Here is a 27919-nt window from a genome sequence, read left to right on the forward strand (position 1 = left end):
TAGCTCCACAAGTAGTCACAGACAAGGAACACTCTGTGATTATCCACTGGAGGAATGCCAGCCCAGGGAATCTTGCACACTGGGCTCCCTCATTCAAGGAGCTGTTCTCCACTGATGGCTGAAATATTGAAAAGAAAGAGTCTGGGTTCAAACCTAGCATTTGGCCTCCACCAAAACAGCTATAATCTCACAGGGTATGTTGTCTGGGTTTTAATAGACTCTGAGTAAACAGGCACTTCTGCACACACTCCCTCCTCCTAGGCTCCTGAAAACTAGGACTGAGCTGCTTCCCCTCCAGTGAGCCTGCCTCACACCAGCACAGAAATCCCAGAGCGCTGTGGGGCCTGCATCCTGGACCCTTCTAAGAAGGGGGAATCAGGGAGCAGAAGGAGTGACAGGAGACACAGGGCAGATTTTGGAAGAATAAGAGGGTTGGAGCGGGAGGATAGATGAACAATGGCGGGGGCTGTGGCACAGAGCAGTCTTTACCTGCACAATTTGGGCTGTGGTGGCTTGGGAGAAGACCACCTTGGGATGCTCAGTGCTGTAGTGTCCCTCCAGCTCGCCCTTGGAGGGGAAGAGCTCCCCACAGAGCTCACAGGTGAAGGTGCTCTCCATCTGCTTGAAGTGCTCGCTGGTGACATGGTTCTGCAGGGCCCCTGGGAAGCGGAAGGATGCTGAGCAGTACAAGCAGCAAAACGGGTGGGAGCCTGCGGGGAGAAGCACTGCCCTGAGCCTGGGCTGCCATGGCCAGAGCCTGTCCAAGGGCTCAGGGAGCTGCAAACAGCCACGGTGTGCTGGGCTGAAACCCACCAGGGACTTGAGGCACGGCATGTGCCGGTGTCCCTTCTCCTGGCTACACCTTGGCTCTGTCAAACAGGCTGTGGCTGTTCAGATCTCTGTCAGCTCTAGCATTCAGAAACCAGGCTGGTGTATCTGCTTGTAGCTGCAGCTGTCCCTTCTTGCAGACATCTCTCCCTCCTGCTCCCTTACACCACCTAGCACTGCTCCTTGTTGGAGAAGTTGCTTGCACCTCTCGATTCAGCTATTGCAAACCCATTACCCACCCCAGGGGCTTTCTCCTCTCAGAGAGACCTATGTCTGGGTCTTCTCCTTCCTCACTCTCCAGGCTGCTGTTGGCTGCCCCCTCCAACATCTCCTGACCCATCTCGTCTTCTGCTATCCCATGCACAGCCCTGAGGGCCCACCACTCATAGCAGTCTGGTCTGCCGGTGCACTCCACCCCCACAGCACTGCTTCAGCCTGCCCGCTTACCAGAGGGCCCTTGACATGGTCTCCCCCAGCCCAGTCCCTCTCTGATCTTTCTGGTGTTAACCTCCCTTTTTCTTCAGCTTCCTACTAGCTCTACCCCCGACAAACCCCAATGCTCTGGGTTCAGTTCCTTGTTTCTCTTTGATGATGTCTCCTCACTGCACTTTGCTTTCTTCTCTGCTGTAAGAAGCAAATCCACATCCCTCCTTGACTCCAGTGGCTCCAGAAACTTAACAAACATGTTCCAGCCTCACCAAAACCAGTGCTTTTCCAGTTCACCCATATTTTCCGTTCCTTCACATTCTGTTTCCTTAAAGTGTCCGTGTTCGCTCTCCCGCTTACAGCTCAGATATTACTCACTGAGAGGAGCAGTCACCCCTCACAAGGTAACTTGAACAACAGCAAATGTAACAGACCTGAGTGCCTGCACTTCACATGGACCTGCAGGAGAGTCAGCGTAGGGAATTGCTCCTTACACATCTCACACTCGTGTAACTTCACATCTGCAAACAAGGCCAAGAACAGCCAACATGCACCCAAGGTCTTCTACAAGAGATCTGCATCAGAGCTATGTTAATACTTCAGCAACACCACACATACACACAAACATGAGGAGCAACTCTGGAGATAAGGAGACGCCAAGAGCAAGTGAGCTGCAAGACACCGAGACTTGCCAGAAGAGACTGATATAGGATACAAAGAATCTACTGTGATCTGCAGGCAAATGGGAACTGCAACCTTGTCCTATCAGTCATTACTATATCTCTCCCAGCAGTCACCGCGTAGTTTTGTTCACTGATTGTTACCTGTGTGCTCTGCCTTGACGTGCTTTCGGTGAGCAGCAGTGCTGGAAAAGGTTTTGTCACAGGAGCTGCACTGCAGGGAGGAGAACTTGGAGGAGCGGTGGTTCTGAGCTGCAAAGACATCAGGGTGGTGGGTCCGGTTGTGATACCATAAACCCGACAACTGCTGCAATGATAAGGATCAGATCATGGTTACAATTCCAAGCTGTTCCAGGGGCATCATGACAGCAAGAAACCATGTGGAAAGCAACAGGAACAGTGGGGCTGTGCTCAGCAGGTACAAGATCTGCTCATCCTCCCACAGGACAGGAGCTAACACCTCACTTCTGTTTCTCCATTGCCCCCAAAGAGCTGAACACTGCTGACTCACTCGCTGCAGATCCCTGTTTAGCACTGAATGTCTGTTCCCTTGTAGGAATGTACTCCCACATACACCCCCACCGAGGCATGCCATTGACAACATGAGTATTTTTATTCCTACAGTTCTTGGGAACTGGAAGCTTAGGTGAAAGAGATTTGTAAGGGTGTGGACGGGCAGGTATGCAGCCCTCTGCGGCCACAGCCCATCTCTCTCCATGGACCTGCCTTTTCCCTATAGACTCTGCCTCCTCTGTGCAATTTTTCCCTCTGCTGACCACAGACTGCTGCACTCAGTGCGCGCAGCCAGGAGAGACATCTTGGTGCAGGAGCAGGCAACAGCAACCTCTGGCACGAGACCAAATCCCTGCTGCACAGCTCACCTGGTAAGCTTTGTCACAGATGTCACAGCTGAAGGGTTTCCCCCCGACATGGGTCACTACATGGCGCTCCAGGAGTGACGGGGCACTGAAGACTTTGGCGCAGGTAGGGCAGGGGTGGTACTCCCGGGAGTGGGCTTCGTGGATGTGCTTGCGGTGCTCCTGCAGGGTGGCAAAGCTCATCCGACACTTCTTGCAGTCGTAGGGATCTTCGATGCCTGCCGCCCAGAGGTGCAGCAAAAACCGCAGGGGGCAAAGAAATCAAGGAAAAAAAAGAATTAAGAGGGAAATTCAGAAGGAGGAAAGAAAAGGGAAAGAAATTTACTCTCCAGATGAAAACTAGCAGTGGAGTTTTGGCTCTGCATACAGATGTTGCTGCTCCTGCTGACCTACAGCTTCCTGCAGTGAGCTCCCAGCAGTCTGCAGTTTGCTGGAAGCCATCCCTGCCATTTGTTTTGGGATAACCCTACTCATAGCATCAAACCACTATGGAGGTCTCGCCCTTCTTGGGAGGGAAAAATCCCACCACAAGACACCCAGCCAGCCTGCAGACACCAGTAACAACCACACAAGCCTCTACTGGCACAGATGGGACTGTCATGACCCTGCAGAAGCCATGCCACGCAGGCTGGGATGCCAAAGACAGAGAGGCAGATGGCCACACTCACTGTGGAAGGTCCGGAGGTGGATGGAGAGCCCGTTGGCCTGGCGAAAGCCTTTCCCACACTCCCGGCAGACGTACGGTTTGTCCCCCGTGTGAGTGCGAACGTGGCGCGACAGCTCGATGGACTGGGCGAACACGGCGTGGCAGTACTGGCAGGCGTACATCTTCCCTGCAGGGACAGCCGGGGTGAGCGCCTGCACCTAACGGACAGGAGCTCTGTCTGGGCTATGCCTGATTTCAAAGGGAGAGGGAAGAGACTGTAAAGCGGACAGGCTGTGCTGGGGTACCCAGAGCATCTCAGTGCAGGGTCAAAAAGGTCCTGGAGGTGCTGGAGAAAACAACACCTGCATTACCACTGACCTCAAGTATACGGAGATACTACAAACTTCTAGAGGTACCACACGCTGGTTAAAAACTAATTGTCCAACTGCATCACACTCGTGCAACAGTGGGAAATACACCCGAGTGTATTTATTACAAACACAGTGATGCATCCTCTGTGCCTGTGAGCTGGCAGAGGCCTAAGCCCCAGTACTGCACAGGTGAAAAATGAAAAACAACATGAAATTCAGCCAGAAGGAGGGACAGGAGAAAGCAGGTTAAGCAGAGGGAGAAGGGCACATTGCAGGAGTCTAGACAGAGAGGAGCTACTCAGGAGAAAAACAAAGAAGGAGGATGAAGAGGAAGATCCCCTTAATGGAGAGCAAACTGCTAAATGGAGGACCAGGAGAAGGGGATGGGTGAAAGGCAGTGGGGAATGGCAGGCAGAGCCACGCAGGTGAAGGAGATCTGGGAGCAGCCTGCTGCCCAGGGCTCTCCCAGAGGACCCAGGGGGCAGATAAAAGGAATTAGGCACAAAGGGGTGGATGGACAGAGCAAGCTAAGCCCACAGCCAGGCTCTCACAGGGTAGGCTCACCCTCAGCGTGCTTCTTTTTGGTGTGGTAGGCAAGGGCCGAGGCCTGCATGAAGGTCATCAGGCAGTGCTTGCACATGAAGGGCCGGTCCCCTGTGTGCAGTCGCAGGTGGTTCTTCAGCGTGGAGTTGGCTGCGAACTTGGCCCCGCACTCCTTGCAGGAGAAGGGCTTCTCATCAAAGTGCTCTGTCAGCTTGTGGTACTGCATCCCTGGGGAGGCAGGCAGGACACTGAGGTGGCATTGGTGCCTGACCCAGCTGCAGAGGCACCACTCCACCCAACCTGGAGGTCCACCAGCCCACCCGTGACACTGGGGCTCCACCAGTGTCCCCCAGCCCGGAGCCCCACCAGGGTATCATGAGCTGCCATGGGGAGGGCAAAGAGATTCAACACCTCTTACTCATCCTGCTAAACCAGCCACAAAACTGGGACAGCTTGATTATTTTTGAAGGCTTTTAAATTTGACAGTAGCCCCACTTTTCCTTGATGAGCCATGTGGAAAACCAATTAGGGAAGAACTAATCAGAAAGCGGTTGCGCTCAGTGGGGCAGCAGAAATGAGCTGAGCTGCATTTCTCACACATGGCACTTGCAGAGCTGCAGGGAGGAGGAGGAGGTGGAGATTTCAGGCTATTGCTTTATTATATTGTCCAGACTTCTGTCCAAACACCCCTTCTACCACCCTGCTCCCTCAAACCCTACCTGAGGCGTGAGCAAACTCTCGGCCACAGATGTCGCATGCCACAGGGAGCCGCTTCTTCTTCTTCTTGGCCATCCCCGTCACCCCATGGACCTCCAGCTGATGCTTCTCCAGCTCCTTCTTTGTTGATTTGACCTCACTGCACTCCTTACACTGCATTTGCTTTCCTCTGGCCACCCGACAACGTTTCATGTGCACCTTCAGGCGACAGTAGAAGTGGAAGGTCTTATCACAGGCTTTGCAAACAAAACTCTTCTTGGAAGAAGCTTTTTCTTGGGGTTCCGTTGGTTCCTTGGCGCCGGCACCTCCTGCCTTGTCCTCATCTTTGTCCAGAGCTTCAACTTGGGATTCACTGTTCACCTTCCACTTCCTGATCCCAGGTTTCTCCCCATTTCCCTCAATCAAGAGTCCTATGGAAAGAGCGATTCCTGTTTCAGTGGTGACTAGTAGGACTATGCACCAGCCCCTTGGTCTCCCACCTCCTGGATGCTCCTAGACAGCAGTAACAGACACACCGGACATGCTGCCCCATCACAACAGTGGCACACGGTTCTGCCCAAAAGTGGCTGCAGCCACGCATGGTACGACACATGAAAGAGTGGTCCTTGAATTTCTCCACTCACACATACCAGGGGCTGGATGACATGGCAAGAGCCAGGTCAAATTTTCTAAAGAGCTTGCTCGTCAAGCAGGAACAACTCTTGCTTCCAAACATCTGCCTCCTGCTCAGACAGAGGCAGATGTTTGGAAGCAACAGTTATGGTACACTTAAATGTCTGAAGATCTGAGCCTCAGATATGATGCTAAGTCTACCACTGAGAGTGGATATCCAGCCATTAATTAGAAGAAATTTCAGGAACACTTCCTAAATGCAAACCCTCTGAAAGGGAACAGATAATCTTGCTACAATCCTTTTGAGTCTTCTGGTTACGGCCCTGAGGTATTTTAAATCGCTCATTACATTCACTCCTTAAAAAGTCTAATGCTTTTCTGAGTCCCTGTAACACCATCATCTCAAAAAGCACAAGCTGGAAAAATTCACCTAGGATCTCAATCTACAGAAAAGACCCACAGGGAATGTACATAGGGAAGAAATCAAAATACAAACAGATATATTTGGCTTCTTTGCTATAATGAGAACCATGCAACTGTGTGGCCATGGAAACCAGTGCAGACTTCTTTTGTCAATGCACAGGAAATTCAGCCTGTGCTTGCAAAACTTGTTTTCTGCCTCCTTTGCTATGGGAAGAGCTCAGCAAAGTGTCCCCCTGCACAGTGCTACTGCCCTGGATATCCAACCAACTCAAAACCAGATGACATATTCCAACAGACTTGGAAATCTTAAGATGTCACATGGTGACTCATCAAGGGAGAAAAAAAGACTGGAAGACCGGTTTCCAGTTTGTCCTGCTCTGTCAAAATAGCAATACACACCTTTCACCTCTAAGGTCTCTTCCCGCATCCCTACAACCCAACACTCTCAGTTTTTCTGACCCCACTGAAGAAGTATCTTTAAACCTCCCAGAAATGTTGAATGTCAAAAAGAGACATCTTGCTGGGCAGGAGGAACGTGGATGAAGATATGAGCACTAAGGAAACCAGGACTGGAAATGCCTAGAAAAAGTGCCATGGCATCAGGGGTGTAACCTGAGTCAGATGAAGTGGAATTTTGCCACAGACCCCAATGCCTCAAGAGCTGGCTCATGGTCCTCCTGTCTGAAAATATTGATCAGGATTACAAACTTTCAGCCTAGACAACAGCACAAGAATATAATGGCATAAAGCCAGAGGGAGCTCTCAACTTTAGTCCACCTTCATGGGGAAATGCATAAAGAGGCTCCACAAACAGCTCTCCCATCACCAGAGGGATGATACTACTCCTAGAGAAGAGTTCTGAAAGAAACCTGACGCAGATCACATGAAATCAATGGCTAGGTACCTGCACCCTGTCCCGTGCCAGTGTAATATATACATCCTGGATGGCAGGAGAAACCTTGTCTGACGGTGGAATACACCCTCAAAAAGCTTTCAAAGTTTGGCCACCATGAGAGAGGAGAAAGGAGCCATGCTAAGCTGCATGACACAAAACTGATAGGACAGAAAGGGAGGTGTCAGGTTAACTTGCAGGTATCTTTAACGGCATCAAGTACCATGGGCTGGCTGCTATCTGGACAGAAGAGGGGACATGTGGCACTACATCATCAGAATAGCAATTCCTTTCCACTTGGCAGCCAGGATGTCTCTCAGAGACCCTGCTATGGGTGAAGACAAGATTTCATACCTCATTAGACCAGCACTGAAGAATGGCCATTATCCAGTCAACTTCCATCCTTGTAGATGCAGGAAGCTTGGAGGTGAACCTGAGAGCTCTCATAAGAAATAAAACCAGAGTGAAGAAGTGACTGCACATCAAGTTTGAGGGGTGGTAACTTCAGATGCCTTGGCCATGCCTCTGGCTGAGCCTCTTGGGAGCAGACAGAGCCCTAGGGTAAACGTACACCAGAAAGGTCCCAGACAGGAATTCCTGACTGCAGTGTCCTCTGGGACTCTGGGCTTTGTGTCACGTTCCAGTCTCTGGTCACAAAGACATTCAGCACTGGAATAAAACCCCTGCTGTTAATTATGGCATATTTTACACCAAGTTCTAATTCTAAAGCGGTCCACTGAGTCTGTAATCCTGGTGGCTGCTCTACCCTCCCTGCAGAACTCCAGAAGATCATCTCCTAGTGTGTGACCATCCCATCTCTCACTTCTTCAGCTTAAGCTGGAAGAAAATCTCACCTACTCCTCTGCACCTTGAAAATCATTCTGATGTTTGCTGGCACACATGGTGGCTTCTAATGCAAAACTTTTACAGGGGAGAATGGCATTTTGCTCGCAGACCCTCCAATTTAATAATTCCAGAGGCTGACTCAAGACTAAGTTAGATGCTGTCTTTTTTAAACACAAGACTATGTAGAGGAAAAGCCTTTTTGCTGGAGTTCTTGACGCATTTCTGAGATCTAAAAGTGAGGTATATCCTGACAAACATGATCTCCCAAAAAGTGACTGTACAAAGACCTGGAAAGCAGCTGGCTAGAGAGGAGGTTATGGAGTTGGCTGGAAAAGCCAAACCTCATCCTTGCAAGCATCAGCTGCCAACAGTGAAAGTGCTCTGAGTACAGAAGGGACCCAAGGAGAAAACCACAGATTTCATATTGTACCTCCACCAAAGAAACCAGCCCATTACTTTGACAGGGATGGATGCAGACAGTTTCCTCCACAAGGATGTCTAGTGCTTTCCAACTGCTTCAGCTCACCTAAATTAAGTATCAGAATCTTTTTCCTTTCTTTTTTTTGTGTGTTAGAGATGTAAAACCCAATGCTCTCAAGTGGAAATGCAAACTGTACGCACCTCCATGCAGCACATATGTTCTTCAGAGATCTAAGATCCCTGTTTCAAGGGGAAGCTCTCATCCTCAAACATGAGGCCTGCAGTTATCATTCATATCTCATGCCAAGAGCCACATGGCTGTTGATCCATAAAGACACCTGCAACATTCAGGGCTGGTAAGCAGTGATATCAGAGCTGAGGAGACTGGCCTAGAATTTAAGATACAGAAATCTGGTGTAAGGAGCTGCAGGATGCCAAAAAGGGGCTGGTAACCGGCAATCCTCCTCAGAATACTTCATACAGAATATGTATTTGCCAAGTAAATACCATTTTTCCAGGGCTCTTGTTTGAGATGTTGCTTCTTGCTTGATTTTGTCTCAATCTTGGCTTGAAGCCCTGTGAAGACACTTAGTAACAGCAGTCTGCTCTCTTTGATAGTGGTGCCAGAGATGCATGCAGCTGCCAGAGCAATCTAGCTGACTCCCCAGGTCCCTTGCTGGAAAGCACTGCAAGGTGTCCAGGAGCTGAGGTGGGCTGCACATTCACTTCAACTGCTGTTGGTTTACCTCCCCTAGAGTCACCAGGACATCAGCCCTGGTACATCCCATGGTCAGGCAGGGTCAAGGGGACTGAGACAAGCACCTGCAGCATCAGAAGGAGACCAGAGAAGGAATGGCAGATCAGACGGAATCACCTCTTCACTGGAAATCCTCATCAGAACCATGGCCAGGTGAAAAAGCCAACTGGATTGGTGGCAGATCTTGGTGGAGTTAGAAGAGAGGACCTAGATCTGAACGAGGCATGAACACTGTGCACCTACAGCATAGGGCATCTCTCAGGGAGACCACGGAGTCCACTGGCCAAGAAGGGGAGCAGAGCATATGCTCTCACCCTCCGAGCCCTACAGCTAGTCATCACATCCTTGACTGCTTCTACACCCCCACTGCTCCCAGTCACCCCCATCGACCACCCCAACAAGATTTCCCCACTGCTCAAGAACACAATCAAGCTAATGAACCGAGGGTGCAGAGTGACCTAGGAGCAGGTCACTGCCCCTTCCCAGCACACGAGGAACATTGGCTTGGCCTGTGACTGTCGAACATGAAACAATGGCAAGTGTCAAAGCCAGGAGGCTTGTGTTCATTCATAAAGACCAACCATGGCCCTGACCCAAGTTTTCAGACAAAGCAATCAAACCTTTTACCCCTAAAAAAATACAGATGAGACATCAATAATAGGCTGCTTCCTCTAACCACCTAGCAATCTGCTAGTATTTCCACACTGCACCATAAAGTAAGCAGCTCTGGCACTACAAGTAAACAGGGATGGATTGAGCTGAACCAGCGCCTGTGCTCAGATAAAAATCACACTGTGTACATCCCAGTGGGCTCTGCAGCCCGAAGAATCTGGATGCGCTGGGAAACACGATGCCATAAAAATGTATGTGAGCAAACAGAACAAGCAAGTCGCATCTGCATCCTTTTCAAGAGAATGCAAACCTGCAGTTAGCTTCCTGGCCCTCCATTATCTTTTTCATTAAAGCACCAAATTCTGTTAAGTATTCTTCCTTCAAATGATGGATGAAGAGATACAATTCATCTCAGCTGGAAAGCATCTCACAGCTCCGGGCAGGGTCTCACATGCTTATCGCTATGCATTTGTTTCTGGAGTTCACCAAATTGCTATCTGCATACATTTTGTTCCTACCTTTGCCAAACTAGTCCAGTATGTACCATTCCCCTACTGCTGTGGGACCCTCCCAGGGGATCATTTGCTCTGTAAAGTGTATACATAGCAAGACCAAATTAAGGCATCATAAGAAAATTAACTCTGAAAATAGTCTGGGATGGCAAAGTGCACAGTCACGATCATCTTCACACAAGACAAGTGGACTCTGATAGGACCTTTTTGCTATCAGCCTGTGAGGTATCCACACATACACAGATAAAGTCAAGGGATTGTAATAAGTCCAAATTAATACAGATCCAACAGTACAGAAAGAGCCAAAGAAACTCCACAGCTTAAGGATAATAATCCTGAAAAATAACAAAATCCTTATATAAATTATATAATTAAGTTGCTTAAATGCTTCCAGAGCAAGGGCTGGGGAAATGCAAACACAGTTAAGGAATAGCAGTACGGGGTCAGTTACAGTCTCCACAACACTCATAACATACAAAACTTTAACATGGTGAGTTTTACCAGCAGGAAAAATGCACACTCCAGCGCTTGGATCCAGAGGTCACCCCTGTGAATCCTTCTGACATCTGGCCAGGGGTAGTTCTTTGAAATGACCTCAGGCCATAAGGACACCGAGGTCCACTGCCAAACTGCCCAAGCCCCCCATAACCATCTGTAAAAGATCACAGAAGGATGAAAGCTGGTGCTTTTCTCACCCACATGCCCCAGCTCCTGCATCACTGGCTGCAGGTCCGGGAAGGACTCATGGACGTTGCACAGCAGCTGACAGATCTTGATGGCTGGAACAGATTTCTCCTGGGCTGTGCTCAGAGCTGCTTTCAAGGAGGCCTCTGAACTTTCCTTCTGAGCAGAAATACTCAGTAGCTGGAAAAGGAAGAAAAAAATATCACATGACAGAGATCTTGGGCTGTGAAAGGTTGGGATGGTCTGGGAGCGAGGGCACATCTTTGTTTTATCTCTACTGCTGGGAACCTGCTTTGAGACACCAGAAAAGAAATCCCTTTCCATACAGGTTTTTGCCCTTCCACTGATGAATGTGCATGAGCTAAGAGAATTTCAGGATTAAAAAAAAGTTACAACAAATTAAATTCTCAGACTTTCTGTTTTGGTATTAGCTCACTTAAAACCACTTTTCCACAGACAGAGTGGTTCCTCAATGCCTTACAACATTACAAGCTTACTTGACTCAAACCTGTGTTTCATACACAACTCTGAGCTTTTCTCTCCCTTCCAAATCCAAACCTGCTTCAGTCAGTCACTGCAAGGAAAAGCAAAGCAAGAATCTGTGCATGCCCATATATACCTCACCCTTCCAGATCTCCAGCAGCAGCTAAGCAAAGCAGGAACGAGCAACCACAGACTGCTTGGTGGAAAAGGCCAGCTCATTACCCATTAACAGAGTTAGTTTCCTAGGACATTTTCCTTCTCAAAGGAAAACAGGCAAAGCACTCTGGGACACTACACAATCATGGCATCCTCAGTGCTTTTTCTAGGAGTGTTTCATTCTCATATGTCCTGGAACAGCCAACTTAAATAGAAATCCCCTCCCTGGCAGCTCTGCTTTCTCTAGGACTTCAGTACTCTTGCAGAGATGAAGCAGTTTTGCTGTGTATGAATACCCACATTTTCAACAACTGAGAATCTCACTGGCAATTTCTTTCACCTAAGAACTCCTGCAGCATTTATATAAAACACTCAACACACTCATTTCAGCAGAGGGGCACCTACAACTTTCGATGACCTCCCCAACCTAAGTAACATCACTTGATTTCAGTGTATGCTGAAATCCTTTATGCCCTGAACCATGCCAGCTCCTTGTACCTCTTTTACTGCTTCTGTGAGTCCTGCCTCACCCGGAGCCAAGCCCTCCAGGTCCCCTCTCTGCTGGATGGCCTCTGAGATCAGCTTGCTGTGCCGCAGGATGATCTCGATGGCTGTGCTCTCGCTGGTGGCCACTGAAGATGAAAATAAAAAGATATTTAAAAACACAAAACGCACGGAGAACACGCCTTAGCTTACTTTAGCTTTATCCAGCCTGCTCCTGAAGCTGAGCTGTTAACAGCTGGAGTGACTTCTTCAGGGCAAAGGAAACAGCAAGCACCTACAGGCAAGCTTTCGTTACGCTAATTGCAGCCCTGACATCCAGCATAAAGACCTAGCAGGCCTCACTTCTCACTGCTTGTTCAACTTTGGGTGAGAAGATAGGTTTTCCAAAGCACATTGCTGAAGGAGACAATGACAACCTCAAAAGGCTGGCGTGATTCTCCCAAGACTCAGGATTTCTTCTGTCCCCCAGTTATGGACATTCCACTCTGCCTTTTGCAGAGAAAGAAGCATTTCTAGGCACAATCTGCCTCATCTAGGGACAGTAAGAAGTGGCTGGATGCACCACGCCCCAAAAGTGCTGGTTTCTCCAGGCTGAACACAGGGAGGATGGAGGAGTTGAGATGGAGGCAGCTACACTGCAGGCATCTGACTGCAGGCAGGCAAACCCCACAGGTTTTTGCCTGCAGGGCCAGCACACACAGCTGGGCTCTGCCCAACCTCCCTCTCCTGCCCCACAAGACCACCAACCTGAGTGCTCCTCACATGCGTGCGATTTCGACTATGATTTTTGGGGAAAAGCACAACTTAAGTTTTAAAGTAGGAAAACTCAAAGCCAGAGGCTGAGGCTCTGGGGAGGACAGGCTGGGGGCTGCACACAGACCTCCCATGAAACCCATGTTTTCAGTCTGATAGGCCTCCAAATGGTCATTAGTGCAGGATGGTGGCCAGCTCTCAAAAGGTTTGCTCATTAAAAACCTGAAGGCACAGAGCCACAAACAAAGCAGCCACATTTGTAGATCAAAGTGCTTTTCCAACCAATGAATTGTTTCACCAAGGACATGGGTGTTGAGACCCACTGGAAAAAAAGAGGTTCCCGGCCAGGGAGAGGGGAAGGAGTTAGAAAGAAGCTCCTACCAGCAGCGAGAGCAGCTCAGGAAGAGTGTGGGGGGGACACCAAGGCCATTACCTGCTTGGAAGAAAAACTCTGCACCGGGTTGTTTTCGGATCTCCTCCATGAGCGGGTTCAGTGGTGCCAGTTCCCGCAGAGCCAGCAGCAGCTGCCAAACAGCAGAGACCGACAGAGTCCGCTCCTCCAGCGCTGCCCACACCAGCGAGGAGAAACCGCCACCTTCGCGCTTCACAACCTGCTCCATCACCTTGGAAAGACCCACAGCGAGGCACTAAGGAGGGACACCATCCACCTGCCCTGCATCATGCTTGGACAGGACCGTGGCTTATCCCAGACGCAGCCTTCTCTTGCTCCCACCCTGCCAAAGACCTGGCTCATGGCACAACTCAAGCAGTGACCACTTGGAAGCCCAGCTCCTCACCCAAACACATCAGCCATTTCCTCAACTCGCTCCGAAGCTGAGCATCTCTCCTCAATGCCCAAATCAGCCACTCTTACTTGTCAACCTTCTGTGTGATACAGAATCACAGAATCATCAAGGTTGGGAAAGACCTTGAAGATCATCTAGTCCAACCACACATGTTACCTGTTTCACTCTCTCTACAATATACAAAGGACTCATCAAACCAATTCCCACTGAAGGCCTTCCCCAAACCAAGCCAGGTAGTAAATCAGATCCTCAGGACTTGACAGGGATCCCAGATGAGAATTAAAGCTCAGTATCTGCTTGCACACGTGCAGGAGACTGCTTACCTCTCTCTCAGCAGGAGCCAGGCTCTGTGCAGCAGAGATGCCCTGCAGCAGTGTCTGGGTGTCTGTGAGGAGCTCCACTAGGTTTTCACGGTATCGTCTCAACAGTTTGGCTCCGTAATCCTCTGGGCTCCATTTGGCTGAATGCAAGTGAATGAAAATAAGAAGAGCTCAGCTTGCAGCATCTTCCCAAAGGGCTTCAGAGCTAGGGGAGAATGAAAAAGCCAAGGCAGCTGGTTTTCCCAGGGCCTTACGCTCAGTACACCTGGATTCACCTTCAAGCAGAGGATGAACATGACAAACCAAAACGTCTCCAAATCAAAGACAAAACAGAATATTTTCTGCCCATACGTGCCTACAGAAATAGATCTCTGACACCCAAATGCCTTTCAAGTCTCAGTCCTGGTCTGAGCCCAGAAGAAGAAAGTCTCAGTTTTCAGCCACGTTCAGCAGATAAACATGTGGCCTTGTCTGTGAAAACAAGACCTTGAGATGTTCATCAACCTCATCTCATGTCCTGGAATCAGAGACCTGATTACTGACTCTTAATTGTACTTTCACTGAAAGAAGTCTGTAAGTGAGAGTCTTTGATCCACTCCACCAAGGAGCTCTGTAGCATGCTTCATCTCAGCGGTGTATGGCTATCAAACATACTAACATTTTACTAACACCCAGATGGTCCAAGGTAATCAAGAACTTAGCAGGCTGAGTTGTCCTTCATGAAGGTTTACAGGGAACGCAAACCAGACTTGTGATTGCAAAGCAGCAGTGACACCCTCTTTTCTCCCTTACACTAAAAAAATGCAACTTTAACCTCATTCCTTCCTCCTCCCGTATCCAATTCCAAGCTGGGTCTACTGAGGTTTGCCCCAATGAATCTGAGAAACAATGACTCTAGAGTAACACCACAACCCTTTAAAAACACCCCAATATCAGGACACAACGGACTAATTCAGGAAAGAGGAACAGTGTTTATTCAGGATAACAAAGAGATTTGGAAAAAAATACTGTGTAACAAAAGTAGTATTTGATTGTACTTGTTGTCAGATCAGTTGATAAATGAAACCAAAAATTGCCAAATAGATGCATCTGAAAAGGATTTTTTTCCATTACTGGAGTTATTAAATTGGAGAAGATGCATTATTATACTTTTGTAGGAGAAACCAAAACAAAAAACTGTAGTTCATCCAGACATCTGTGCGTGTTTTTTGTTTGTGTGCTTAGGTCTTTTCATTATTTTGGGTCAGTACCAAACAGAACCTATTTTTATTATTTGCACAGCACTACTTGGGAGAAAAGCAGCTAAGGCACCCAGCCTGGTGAAAAGAAAATATAAGTTTCTGGGACTCAGAAGACAGAGTGCCAGGTAAGCTCTCCAGGATGGTGAAGAGGCAAGGGCAGGCTGTGGGAATTATCAATGGAAGATTTTGAGTTAATATGAAAAATTCCCTGGGCAAAGACTTCTTGGAGATATGAGTCTACTCCCTGGCAAAGCTAGGGGAACCTCATTAAGCTCCACAGGGTTTAGGTATGACTTGGATGTGCCCCACCTGGATCAGGGGATGGTTTACAAATGAAAATATTTTCCCCTCTTCTCCCATCGGAATGTTTCAGATTTTATTACACAAATCTGAGTTGTTCTGAATGCACTCTCCAAGTCATACCAGGGTGAGCTCCATAACCAGGGCATGCCCTGCACCACCGTACAAGGCATCCTCCTTTCTGTCAGCAGGACAGCACAGGACATCAAAGGCTGCCATCAGTGGCTCAAACAGTTCCCTCCCTCTTCATTTCCACGATAAGAAATATCTGCACTTCTGTTTGTTCAATCTGCAATTTGAGGAGATTCAGCTCTATGTAATTAAGGAATGCTCCTCCTTGGAATGGGTATTACCACTAGATAATTAACCATGTTGGGAGTCTGGTGTTTCAAGAAAGCAATCATGCTTAACAAATGACAAAGCAACTGCCTGTCGGGAATGTTTGCTACAGAGGAAATTATCAGCATTATGAGCACAGTTTTGCTTTCTATTAAACACTCATTTACATTTCACTGCATGTTAATTTAGTTTTTAATTTTTATGTGACTTCAGAGCTGGTGAAATTCGCCTCTCTATCTGACCTGCTTCAGGGTGTGCCTAAACCCACCTGAACTTGGAAGACTGTCCCACCAGTCAAAAGATCAGACAACAAACAATAAACCCCCCCAAAAGAAAAAGGAGGAGGGGACTAGCCATCCCAGATAACGATGTGTAATGGGGACACTAAATGTGGGGCTCCCAGAAGCACTGTCCGCTCCAGACAGGAGACCACAAATCAATGACCATGATGTGCAGAAGTGCTACCTGGATCAAGGACAGGAGCACAGCCCAACTGAATTTTCTCCACTGTATCCCTCAATCACAAAGAATTCCCAAAGACAGCAGTCAGGTAAGACACTGTCTGTATTTAATGTCAAGAGAACTACGACTCTGGGGAAGTGTTACGTATTTGCTTGCAAAGCCAGCAAGTACCATTAAGTTAAAGTCACCAATGGACCCGAGTTTGGTAAAGATGCCTTTACATCTGAACCATCTAATATGTGAAATTGTTCTATTTATTATGGAAACACATGCTGCTGCTGCTTTTAAGTGACTCAAAACCAAATAGTAACTTGACACTATCGGGAACAGTTCTGTTTTCCAGAAATAACATCCTGGTTGCTACCCTATCGCTGTCAAACTCAAGGAAGGAGCCCAACAGGCTTCTGTCCCACACTGCACATTTCACTGCAAAGCAGAGGCCTTTTCACTGGCATAGTCCTCCTACCCCAGTGCTCCCAGACCATTCTTGTTTGAATAAAATGGCCATCTCATTCCCTCATGTGAAAGTAAGGGTACAAAAGCATGCTGCAGTCCAGACAAGCATCCAAACATCCAGAGCCCCCAGGCTCTGAAGTTTAGTCTACCCATACCTTTAGTCTGAAGTTTAGTCTACCCATACCTTTGCTGTCAGAGATGGTTGCTGTTGCCACCAAGTTGTCTAGCAGAAGGTGGAGGCCAGGGAATGATGCTTTCACAGCCCCCAGAAGTTTGACCAAGCTTTCTGCTTTCAGGGTTTTCTCTTCATCCACCTTCCTGAGCAGATTGTCCACGGCTTCTCTCTGAGAGCTGTCTTCACAGCAATCCAAAACAACCTGTGACAAAGAAACAGACAAGAACCTGTCTGTGAGAGCCTTCTACAACTCCTGGATCTGAATAGAGATTGGAGAAATATGAACAGTACCACAGTCCACAGTACTGCAATAAATCCATATCCACTGCTTCCACAAATTTGATTAACTAGGAGGTGTTATGGTGTGCTAGTTACAGGAACATCTAAACATGTCCCAGGTGTGTCTGACATGTGTCACCTTGAAAACTACCCCGGTAGGTTCGTCCACCAAGGTCAGCTCTTGGAAGTGGCTGACAAGCAAAAATTATTCAAAGGAAACAAAAATAGACTTAAAGACAGGGTTCAAAACAATATTTCTTTTAATATTTTTAGATAATACTTTTTAAATTGGCAGTCTTTTCCCTTGTCTCCCCAGTTTTTCTGCTTCTCATCAAAAGACAGAGATGGACAGAAAAAAATAAAAGACTTGTTATTTAAATAAGCATCCTATTAATTGAATGATTATTTCTATGATGAGGCCACATGAGACATCTCTTATGTGAGGTGCAGTCACTGTAGCTTAGAAAAGCTCTAGTATGTCAGTATAATACCTACAAGGCTCCTACAACAGAAAGCCAGTTAACAAATACAGGTTGACCTCCTCTCTGCAAATGCTGTGTTCCTGAGCATTTGAAATGTAGGACTGGCAGAAACGCTGCAGGTCACCAGCCCAGTTCCCTGCTGTCATAAGCACTGCACTACACAGTCCCATGAATAAAATTATTAAGATCTGTCCTAAAACTAGTTACATTTTTGCTCCCTTTCCCCTGGTTGGAAAGCTCTTCCAGTCTCATTCCCCTGTTGATTCTTCTAATTTTCAGCTTAAATTTATTCATGGCCAGTGTATACCCATTTGTTCATGTGCCAACATTATCTTTTAGCTTAAAAAGCCTTCTAAAGTCTCTGAGGTGTTTACCCTACCCTTCCTCTCCAATTTCTTTATAAGAGCATGATCATATTCCCTCTCAGTCTTCATTTCACTTGTCTAAATAAGGCAGCTCCTCTCGTGAAACAGTTTCTCCATTCCCCTGATCTTATGACTGCAGCTGTCTCTGCTTTGATATAAATTCATTTTTGAAGAAGACTGGAACTGCACACAGAAATTTCAGATAAGGTCTTTAATTCTTAGTTCTTGTTACTGCATCTAAACGCACGCCCTTCACTGTATACTACCACCTTGTTCAATTCTCATTACTTAGTTCTGCAGCCATGTAATTCTTCTCCCCCTTGCAGATCCTCCTCTGTGTGGACAAAAGATCCTGGTTTTGCTCCTCAGCAAGTTTTGCTAAGCATGCTTTGATATTTTTGAGTCAATAACCTTAGTGTTCATATTCAGTGCATGCCAAGAATCTCACTGGTAACACTGCTTCAACCCATCAGTCCTGCCTTCAGTAAAATCTGCAGTTATCTCCCAATAACATACACCCTTTTTTATTATCACCACTTTCTCTAGTTTAACAATTTCCTCACATGAAATTCAAATGCTTTGCTCAAGTTTAGATCAGGGCAGAAAAACTCATTTTTATCTCATCAGACAAAAGATTCCAGGTTAGGCAGTCACAATTTACTTGAACACCCTTCCTGCATTTTATCCCATTTTTTTGGCTTATATGCAGTGCTTCTGCTGCATGTGCCCTCCAGCCTGTCCCAACACATATTCCTCTGCAACCCAGAGCTGGCTGCCTGGATCACTCTCCCACTTGTCTGTCCTGGCCATCAATTGTAGGGACCACTCTCAACTTGGAAAATGCAGCAATAAACCTTGTCGTTGCTCTCACAGCCATGTGTGTCAGCTCCTCCAGTCTGCTGGGGGATGACCTTTGACTTGTGGTTTCAGTCCAGCTGCAGGAAATTCCTGTTTCTGTATGTCTCTTGGATTTGTCCCTAGGCTCAGTCATGAGTTTGATGGTCATGTCTTCTCATTATTATTTTTCTTTACTGGATCAGACAAACATTGGTTGCCACAATACAGCCTGTGATGCCCAGCAGCCTGATGTACCACAGGACTCTCTTCATACCTCTAAAGCACATTTCTTTGCCTGTTGGACATTTCAGCCATTCCTTGCAGGTCCTAATACTCTTCCTCAAGTTATTCATTCACTCAGGTCTGTAACCTCTCATACAAATTCTTCTCTCTCGTTGAGGATGCAAATTTCAGATAGCTCTCCTACCTTCAACATAAAAAACTAATCCAGCAGCTCCTCCTGTGCTCTTACGAGCAACTGATCTCATTAATTAGTTTCTCTCATTTCTAAAGATCTGTCCTTTTATAGCCAAAACTCTGTTAAACCTGTTGACATATCCTCCCATCTAACTCACACTGAGCTGACTCTGGATCACTCAGTCTGAAGTCCTAAGAGGATGCAAAAAAGGGTACCAGAGCAGTATCCTTTTGGGGAGCTCCTGATGTAACCTACCACTGCTCCTAGGCAAGTGTCGACAGGCACAGAAGTGATGTCCCTGGCAGCGGGAGACAGAGTGTTGACATTTCAAGACTCATTTTGACAACACCAGGTGAGAAAGTCAGAAAACATCCCCCCATTCTCCTTGCAACAGGGCTTCTCCATCCCCAGTTAAGACTGCTCCTACAACAGCCAGTAACCTTGCTTGTGCTGTCATTGATACCTGTCCTGACTCTGGAGCAGTTTGCTTTGAGCATCAAGCTATGGAGGCACCGGAGCCAAAGGGAAGAGAAAGCACATAGCTCAAAATACCAAAGTCCCCTCTAGAAGAGAGCCTGGACAGAAGGACAGATGTTTCTACCAGCTACTCTGATGCTCTGGGTTCAGGGCTGTATTGTGGACTGGTTGCTCTGAACTCTGCAACAACCTAAGCCATGGAACACCATGCATGAGAGGTTACCTGCTCTTCCTCTGTATCCAAGTTTATTTCTTTTAAGTGATAATCAGCATCAAATCTTCCACCCTACCTCCCCACATTACAGAAACATTAATAAAGCCAAAAGTTAAGCACTCAAAAAATAGAAATGGTAGATAAAAAAACCCAGGGATTTACAAAGAGCCTTCACAACACATCAGGTACTGCTTTTCCAGCAAAGAAAATCAGACTTGCTCCATGCACAGCTTGGACCAGGCACAGAAAGAACCTGGTTGCCTAGAAAAAAAGGCTGTTACATGTAAAACTTGCGCTTGTCTTGCTGAATAAATGTGTAGCTAATGAGGCAGTGACTGTGAGAAGAAAAAGTAAAACCTCATCTTTATGAACCCTTGGAGAACTAGATCCTACCTCTTCCAGTCAAGAGCTCTAGTGCAATGCTGGATGAATCAGGTAAGATGAAACCTTCAGAGGTGGCTACTAATTCCATGTTCTTTTTCCCAGTACGGCAGCTGAGACACCAGAGATGTCAGCTGCACACATGCCACAGGCCCATCATTTTAATCAATTTAACTTCTGAAATAATAAAGCACTTCTCCACTCGTCTGAGGGGTGGGGCAGGGGAGGGCAGGGAAGAGGAAAAAACCAAATAAAGCAAGGCTGAAAAAAAGGGAACCCCCCAAGATCAGCCTACACTTAGTAATTTCTGCCTTATTTTCCTGTGGCACAGCATGGGAAAAGCAATGCACCCAGCCTCAGGGGAGTGCCCCCCAAATACATCTGTTATTTGCTGGGAACATGTGGCCCAAAACAAGAGCATGAAGAGATCTAACAGGAGAAGGACTTTGTATTCGGAGCAGCATTTGGAGGCTCTGCAGCAAATGGATCATACAGTGACTGAAGAGGATAAAAAGAAATACTGAATAACACTGCCTTTTCACCAAAAGAGGCAGGAGTCCCGTAGTATATGATGATGCAATTAAAGGCTGTATCCTGTGCCCAAGGAGCAGAATAGCGATGGCAGAAAAGGTTGGTTTGTTGTTTTTTTCTTTTTCAATGGGAAGGACAAACAAAATGGCTGCATTTTTACTACCTAATTCCATAAAGACAAAAAGAAAGGCCAGGGAAAAGGTGCCGCCTTTAAAAGAAAGGCCACGCTGCAACATGACCGAGCATATATGAAAAATCCTAATCTCCCCACTGCTGATGCAGCTTTCACAGCCAGGAGCTCAGCGCCAGGCCCCCTGCACAGGTCTCTGCTGACAGCCACAATATCCCCAGCAGATGCTGAGCCCTTTGCTGCATTCACATCTTGCTCTCTCCTCTCACTTCCACATTCGAGGCTCAGCCATGCTGTTTTCAGAGGGGAGAATTCATCAGCTGCCACACCCTAGCCCACAAGGATAAGGCAGATGCCTCTGTGGGCAGCACCTTCTCTGGCCCTCCTGCCCCGAGCTGTGCCCATGCTTGGGGATGTTCCACACCAGACTCTTGGTCAGGGACTGCATGCAAGTGAGCACGGCATTAGTCAAAGGACTGATGAGATGGGCAGAGATCCTCAGCCCACCAGTTGTGGCTCTGGTCAGGCTCACTCAGACAGAAAGCAGACATCATTCATGCTGCTGAGCACAACAGTGCTTTCCACTCACTATAATCCCACGTCAGGGGAACTAACTGATATGACAAGCTAGGACAGGAGGTCTGCGAGCTGCGTACAGAGCGCTGCATGCTAGGGCACCCTGCAAGTTTCAGCTGCGCAGGCAGGGTATAGCTAGCTCCCTCCAACACAAAGGAAAGCAGGTTATACACAGTATTTTGTCCTTTATGGCTTCTGCAAATCAGTGCACATAATGTAATTGCTTACAGGAAAGCAACAGTCCTCCCCACCAACTGCTGCATTCAACACATTACAAAAAAAAAAAAAAAAATCAGTCAGTAGATGTGCTACTCCTGCAGGCTACTGTGTGATAAGAGTTAAAGAAAAGAGTTAAAGCTGGGAGAGTCAGCTGAAAGCCAAACTGAGGACCATGTACACAAGGAGGTAACTGGCAAGCACAGAGGTATTAGTGGTTCTGCTGAAACCAAACTGCACTACAGAGCCTTCTCTGGGCTCACAAAAAGGTATTTTCAGGGCCTACGGGAAGTACCAGGCACCTCCTCTGCGCCAGGCTCCACTTGCAGGAGCAGCCTGACTCTGTGTCTGGCAGCGTAGCGTTCCTCCTGGTCTCGAGGCTGCCTTCACAGCTCAGCTTTCACTGTTCCCACGGTTCCGCACAGAAGGACCTGAGACAACACACATGTGCAGTCCGTGCTGTGCAAAAGGGAGGTGAAACTGCCAGGTGAGGCTAGCACATCACTTGGCAAAGCATGTGGTAAGATGTTTCCTTGCAGACACACCACACCCACCCCCTCGCCCTCAAAGTTCTCCTTATTTCAGATTTTTTTTTACCCGCTTCTCCGAGTCAGTCAGGAATCCCTCTTCTGCTGCCTCCAGGAACTCTACGATGGGACTCAGCTGTGTCACGCTCTGGATCAGCTCCTCCCTGCGTCCCAGCAAGCGAGCGGTCAGTGTCTCTCCCTCATCTGTGCTCTCTGGGGAGAAAAGGATTCAGAAACACAAGAGAAGAAACAAGTCAGTCTGAAGGAACTGACAGGCTCCTGAAGTGAGTGAGACTCTGTGAAAGATCTAAGTGAATAGCAAAGCTCATCCCAAGCACAAGCAGCAGAGGAAATCCACTTTACTATTCTCTTTAAACTCTATGAAAGGAAAACGTCTCATTTATCTAACAGAGCACAAAGCCATAAAGCAAGCTGGAGGTTAACACCAGGTTTGCAAGGCCACTGCTTTGTGTTAGACTCAAGTAAGAAAGGAGCTTTCAATCCTGAGGCTCAGCTGCGCTCTGACTCACGCTGGCTGTGCAGCCATCGATCCAGCCCTCCAGGCAGCAATGGGGAGAGCCCAGCACTGCCCACACCCCGCTGCTGGGGGATGGAAAAGCTCCAGCATCTCAGCCAGCATATGATAAATCTCCTGCATCCCAGCAAGGACACGGGTTTCTGGAGACCTGCTTTGTCTGTGAGGTTGCCTGCTCACTTTGCCAGAGGCTGCACCCACTTCTGTACCTGTTTGCTGCAGGGTTTCTCCACTGTCCTCTTCCCTCTCCAGCAAAGCTGCTCTCAGCTTGGGATTTCCGTCTTGAAACAGCTTCAGTAAAGACACGAGGGTCTGAGCATCCAGGGTCTGAGCATCCTTCACTTTGCTCAGCAGTCTCTTGAACACCGACTGTTCCCCTGCCTCTGCCAAACAGGCAACCAGAGCCTACAACAGAACAGGCAGGTAAACGCAGTGAAGATTTTAATAGCAGAGCCAACTGCCCTAGACACAGACACGAAAAGCAGAATCCTGGGATTTTTGTTCAGGGGACAAAAAATTTAAACAAAACAAAAAAATAATCACATAGACACACATCACTGAACTCAAGCTCCAGTGTGCAGCCACCAGTCCTGGGAAAGAGGGCAGCAAGCCACGACTGCCAGCCCTTATCTTTACAGCAAGCCCCACAAACCAGAGCTGAATCATCTTTTCATTTCTCCCCCTAACAGCGAAATGCCAGTAAGTCTAAGAGACCTAATAAAACATAGTCTAATTACTTTGGAAACCCATGGCTAGGGCAGGGGACACTATATTTCACTGCACAACAAGGATAGATCACTTCACAGAAAGCAGAGAGCATTTTAAATGGACTTTCAGGAATCTCCATCCTCAAGTCACAATGGAGTTACGTCTCCTAGCAAAAGCTTTGGAGAGGAGGCACGCAAACTCTGACTGTCGTGGGCTCTCAGCACACCTGGCAATCACACCCAGAGCTCCAAAACCCACTCCAGTGGCCCAAAACAGCAACCAGAGGCAAACATACCTGCGCAGTTATGGAAATAAAAGGAAAAGAAATAAGCTGTAACTCTTGCTCCCATTTCCCTGGAGCCCTTTAACGCTGTAAATATTGCCCCTAAAGACACAAGCTTCCCAGCTCTCCAGGAGAGATGCCAGCCTTTCAGAGCAGGCATCCTTTATTAGAGACTCCAGGGATGCTATAAAAGTACCTTTGAAGTGGAGAGCTTAGCCCAGCTCCAGAGAGAGCGGCCATTTTCTGCTGTCATTGTCATTTTTATTTCTATGATAAAAAGACTGAATGCAACTGCTTGGGGCCGCACCAGGGGAATGGTGGACTTGCTTTTCCTAGCAGGTGTAAATGCTCATATATTAGGGCAGCATGACAGTGCAGTGACCTATTGCAAAGAGTATCCACAGAGGGGAAGCTGCAGGAGTCCCAGCTCTTACCCGCTAACGGCATTTTTCCTGCTGAACAGAGAGACGTGGACATGAAGGACTCTGTTATAAAGGAAGAAAGCAGTTGCTGCAGACGTGCTGAAGAACAAGCTTAAAGGTATTTTTTTAATACAAACATTAATTTGTAATGAGACTTGATAACCAGATCATGTTTGTTCTTAAGGCTTGCATGACTGGCCCCTTCCACATGAAAATGATCCTGTAAAACGCAAAATATCTTGACTCTTACCATCCTAAAGGTGCTCAGCACTCTGCCAAATACATGTTTTTACTAATAGGGATGAAAAGTAACTTGCGTTGTCATAATATTTTATTTTTATTTTTTCAAATTAAAATCAGCACAGCATTGCTACCCAGAACTCCAGATAACATCCCTTCCTCAGTGCATGGATTTGGTTAATGGAAATGAGTTTTCAGAAACTGAAAGGCTCTGCTATTTATAGTCTCTTTCCGGAAGACCTTTCCTCGGACACGTTGCTCAGTGGGAACAGCCGCCTTTCAGCAGTGTTTTGAAAGAGCACACAGCACATTTTAGACTTACTTTGAAGCACTAACAATTCCCAAAGACCCTGGAAAAAAATTGAGAAATACTGGTATTAGCTGGAACCCCAGCTTCCACTTAGTCATTGTGTGCCCACACATCAGAGCCTGATCCATTATGCTTCCAAAACCACTCATGGCCAAATTGGCAGAAATTAGCCCATATCCAACTTCCAGACTGGAGCAAGAGAGGGTCTCTGAGCAGGGAAACTGAGTCACCAAGACATGGCTTAAGCTTAAGCTGTGCCACCAAATAGGTTCAATGTTCACTGAGAAGTTTGGTCCCAGTTGGGGGTGTCAGTTCTGGTGGCCACAGCACTCCTCAGTTCCCCAGCAGTCACAGGCCATAGAATAGTCCTCCCAGTTCATCTCAAACCTCCCCATTTCCAAGGCAAGCTCTGAACAGGAATCCCCACAGGAGGCAGGTCTCCTATCTCCATACAATCCCCAGATTTTCCACATTTTGCATTATTTCCTCTATACATGTGATTCCAACACTGCTGTCTTCCTTTGCCCCACCACAGAACCTCTAGCTCTGTCCCTTCGCTTCTTATTATCCTCTGCTTGCTCCTTCCAAGATCTTCTGCCGCTTTGGATAGGAAGATGCCAGATGCTGCTCATGCAGAGCCACAACCTGCTTTTGAAATGGGCAGGAGCTGCGTCAGCAGTGTGTCCTCCCAGCCAGGCATTAATCTCCCTCCTCACACCAATCCACAACACTTTAGGAAGACAGTGCCTCTGGGACCTCCACCTCCCACTCCAGCACGACGGTGAGATTAAGTTTTTCTGGGTGGGGACAGGGCTGCTTGAAGAACAGCTGGTGGCTGGCCCTGCAAGGAGCAGTCCTGAGCCTGGGCTGGGCTCAACTCGACGGGTGTGCCATGCTGGGGCACATCCTGGGACCCAGAGAGGACCTCAACCAGATGGGCAAGTAATGTACATTCTACCAGGGAGTGCAATGGCCCGGGCACCCTGAGGATTTCACCCAGGGACGTGAGGAGAGAACAAGGGCAGGTCAGTGCAGCCACTAGCCCATCTAGCCACTAGCCTCCCTCTTCCCTGCAGATGGGCAAGCAGGTTGATGGATTTTTGTGCCTTATCCATGCTTCTGGTCCTGCTGTGAGAGCACATCTCAGCAAAAAGCCACTTCAGTGGCTACTACTGAGAGATCTCCCTCAAACACTGGGTTCAGAGTAAATGCAAGCACCCAAAGGGTGGTGGGGAGGGATCTGCAAGAGACAGGCTGGAAAGCCACGGGGTCTAGGGTGACAGAAGCTAGCTCCCTTCAGACACCTCCCTCACAAGGGAGGCACATTCAGTTAGAATACTTACCCCTGAACGTGGTAACTCCTGTGCCAGCACCTCAATGCCTCCTCCATTCCCTGAGGAGAGCTGCACTGGCTGTTCAGCGAGCTGCAAAGTCCCTGACCACAGGAGGCTGGTCACCACAGGGAAACTTCCAGAGACATAGCCACCAGTCTTCTGTGAACACAAACTGCTTTGCATTTTTCTACTGATTCATTTTTGATGTGCGTAAGGGGAAGTAAATATAAAAAAAGCCACTGGAAACCTGCATGGACAGAGCTGCTGCCCGCAAGAGTCAGTGGCACAGACAGCACAGGGACTGGCTCTACACGTCTGGACCACAGATAAGCTCGTAGGCTATGCCCGTGTCATGAAGTCTGTCAGTTATCACTGTGCATACAATAATTGGAGAAAACTAGGTTCCCATTTCTGGTTCAGATATCTTAAGTGCTTTTTTTTCAAGCCTGCATTTTTATGTGACTGATGAGGGAGACCCCAGCACCAGGAAGGCTCTGTGGAGAATGCTGACCACTGCTTGCTCCACATAATGGGAGAAAAAGTTCAGTCCAAACTTCCACACAACTACACTAGAATGGGGGAAAAATGTTCTCCAGTTCTGCCACCACAAAATAGAACCCTCACAACCTATCACTTCTCATCAGGATGCAAAAGATAATGGGAAACTTCTTTCTTCTGCCTCATCCAGAAATACCTGCAGCTGCAAATGAAGGACAACAATAACTGGACAGGCCCACAGACAATGGTAATGATCCATAAGCACGATGACATTTATTTTTACATGGGAGAATCAACGCTCCCCCACTTCATCTGAACCCAGTAGTCGAAGGAACAAATGAGCTGTGCAATAATTTGAATTGAGTTTCTCTAAGAGAGCACAGGAAGATAAGACTTGACACCAACAAAGCTCTTCTACGCTTCCCCAAATTACTGCAATTTCAGTCTTGTTCTCATTTCCAAACAGGTTTCATCCAAGCCAGAACCAAATTAGATAGGAATAGTTTATGTCAGATACACAGAGAGACTCTAAAACAAAAACAAGAATCACATCTCCCTAAACAGAAAAGCAACTCATCCACATTTTTCAGCCCAGGGAGCAGAATGCAACATCAGACTTGGAGAGAAGTAATAATTCTCACAAAAGCAAGCCCTGCACCACAAACCTCCCTGGGGAAAAACCCCATGACCTAACAAATCTCCACTGGAAGTAGCAGGAAATAAGGCAGCAAGACCAGAGAGGAGCAGAACAAGGCACCCATGCAGCCTTGGGATGAGCTCCTGAGCAAGGGAATACAAATACAGAGGCTATGTCCAAGGTAAAATCTGTGGTAACCAGAGGAGCCTGAACACCAGGACAGCCTCGCTGTCAACAGGCAGGCTTGCAAAACCCCCAAACACACCTGCAAGCCCCCACACTGACCAGACTTTGTTGTCCAAAACATACTGCTGCTTGCCTGTAGAGATAAGCCGCACACAAAAAGCTCCTGAGCAGAAAGAAGTGTGCATGAGGGATGGGAGATCTCCCCTGCGGCAGGGCAAGCGCGCGCAGCAAGACTGCTCAGTGCAAAGAAATGGCATCTCATAGGCTTCCAGACTTTTACTTGCCCCGAGGCACCCAAGAGACTTCAAGCAAATGACTAGTGAAATAATACAAAAAAGGGGGAGGGAAAAATAAAAGGAGAGGGGAAAAAAGTAAAATCCACTGACGTCTATCACTGGCACAATCTCAGCCTTAATTACGCATCCTAAGCTGGGCTCTTTGGAGCTGAACTTGCACTTTAAAGCATGACTTAAAAAACACACTGCTGTGCT

At 47.6% G+C, this 27919-nt stretch overlaps 1 protein-coding gene across 12 annotated transcripts in view; it reads right to left on the bottom strand.

Moving 5' to 3' along the window:
• The window catches only part of ZBTB40 (zinc finger and BTB domain containing 40), a 42458-nt gene that overhangs the window by 3328 nt on the left and 11211 nt on the right, over positions 1-27919 (bottom strand). For 4 of the 12 annotated variants that reach the window (XM_026862655.1, XM_026862653.1, XM_026862654.1 and 1 more), the window contains 14 exons: positions 23020-23215; positions 22346-22488; positions 16852-17044; positions 13873-14009; positions 13177-13366; positions 11985-12118; positions 10859-11027; positions 5092-5499; positions 4394-4600; positions 3481-3645; positions 2816-3030; positions 2079-2241; positions 1689-1775; positions 490-710 (listed from right to left, as the gene is read on the bottom strand). In XM_026862655.1, coding sequence (XP_026718456.1) covers positions 490-710; positions 1689-1775; positions 2079-2241; positions 2816-3030; positions 3481-3645; positions 4394-4600; positions 5092-5499; positions 10859-11027; positions 11985-12118; positions 13177-13366; positions 13873-14009; positions 16852-17044; positions 22346-22488; positions 23020-23215 — 2628 coding nt within the window. Of the gene's footprint in view, positions 1-489; positions 711-1688; positions 1830-2078; positions 2242-2815; positions 3031-3480; positions 3677-4393; positions 4601-5091; positions 5500-10858; positions 11028-11984; positions 12119-13176; positions 13367-13872; positions 14010-16851; positions 17045-22345; positions 22489-23019; positions 23216-27919 lie in introns of those variants that run through there. The other 8 variants (XM_026862657.1, XR_003399852.1, XM_026862658.1 and 5 more) reach the window with 8 other exon arrangements.

This window comes from Athene cunicularia (assembly GCF_003259725.1).
Source record: "Athene cunicularia isolate RWA chromosome 21 unlocalized genomic scaffold, athCun1 chr21_part1, whole genome shotgun sequence".
Classification (NCBI taxonomy): Eukaryota; Metazoa; Chordata; class Aves; order Strigiformes; family Strigidae; genus Athene; species Athene cunicularia.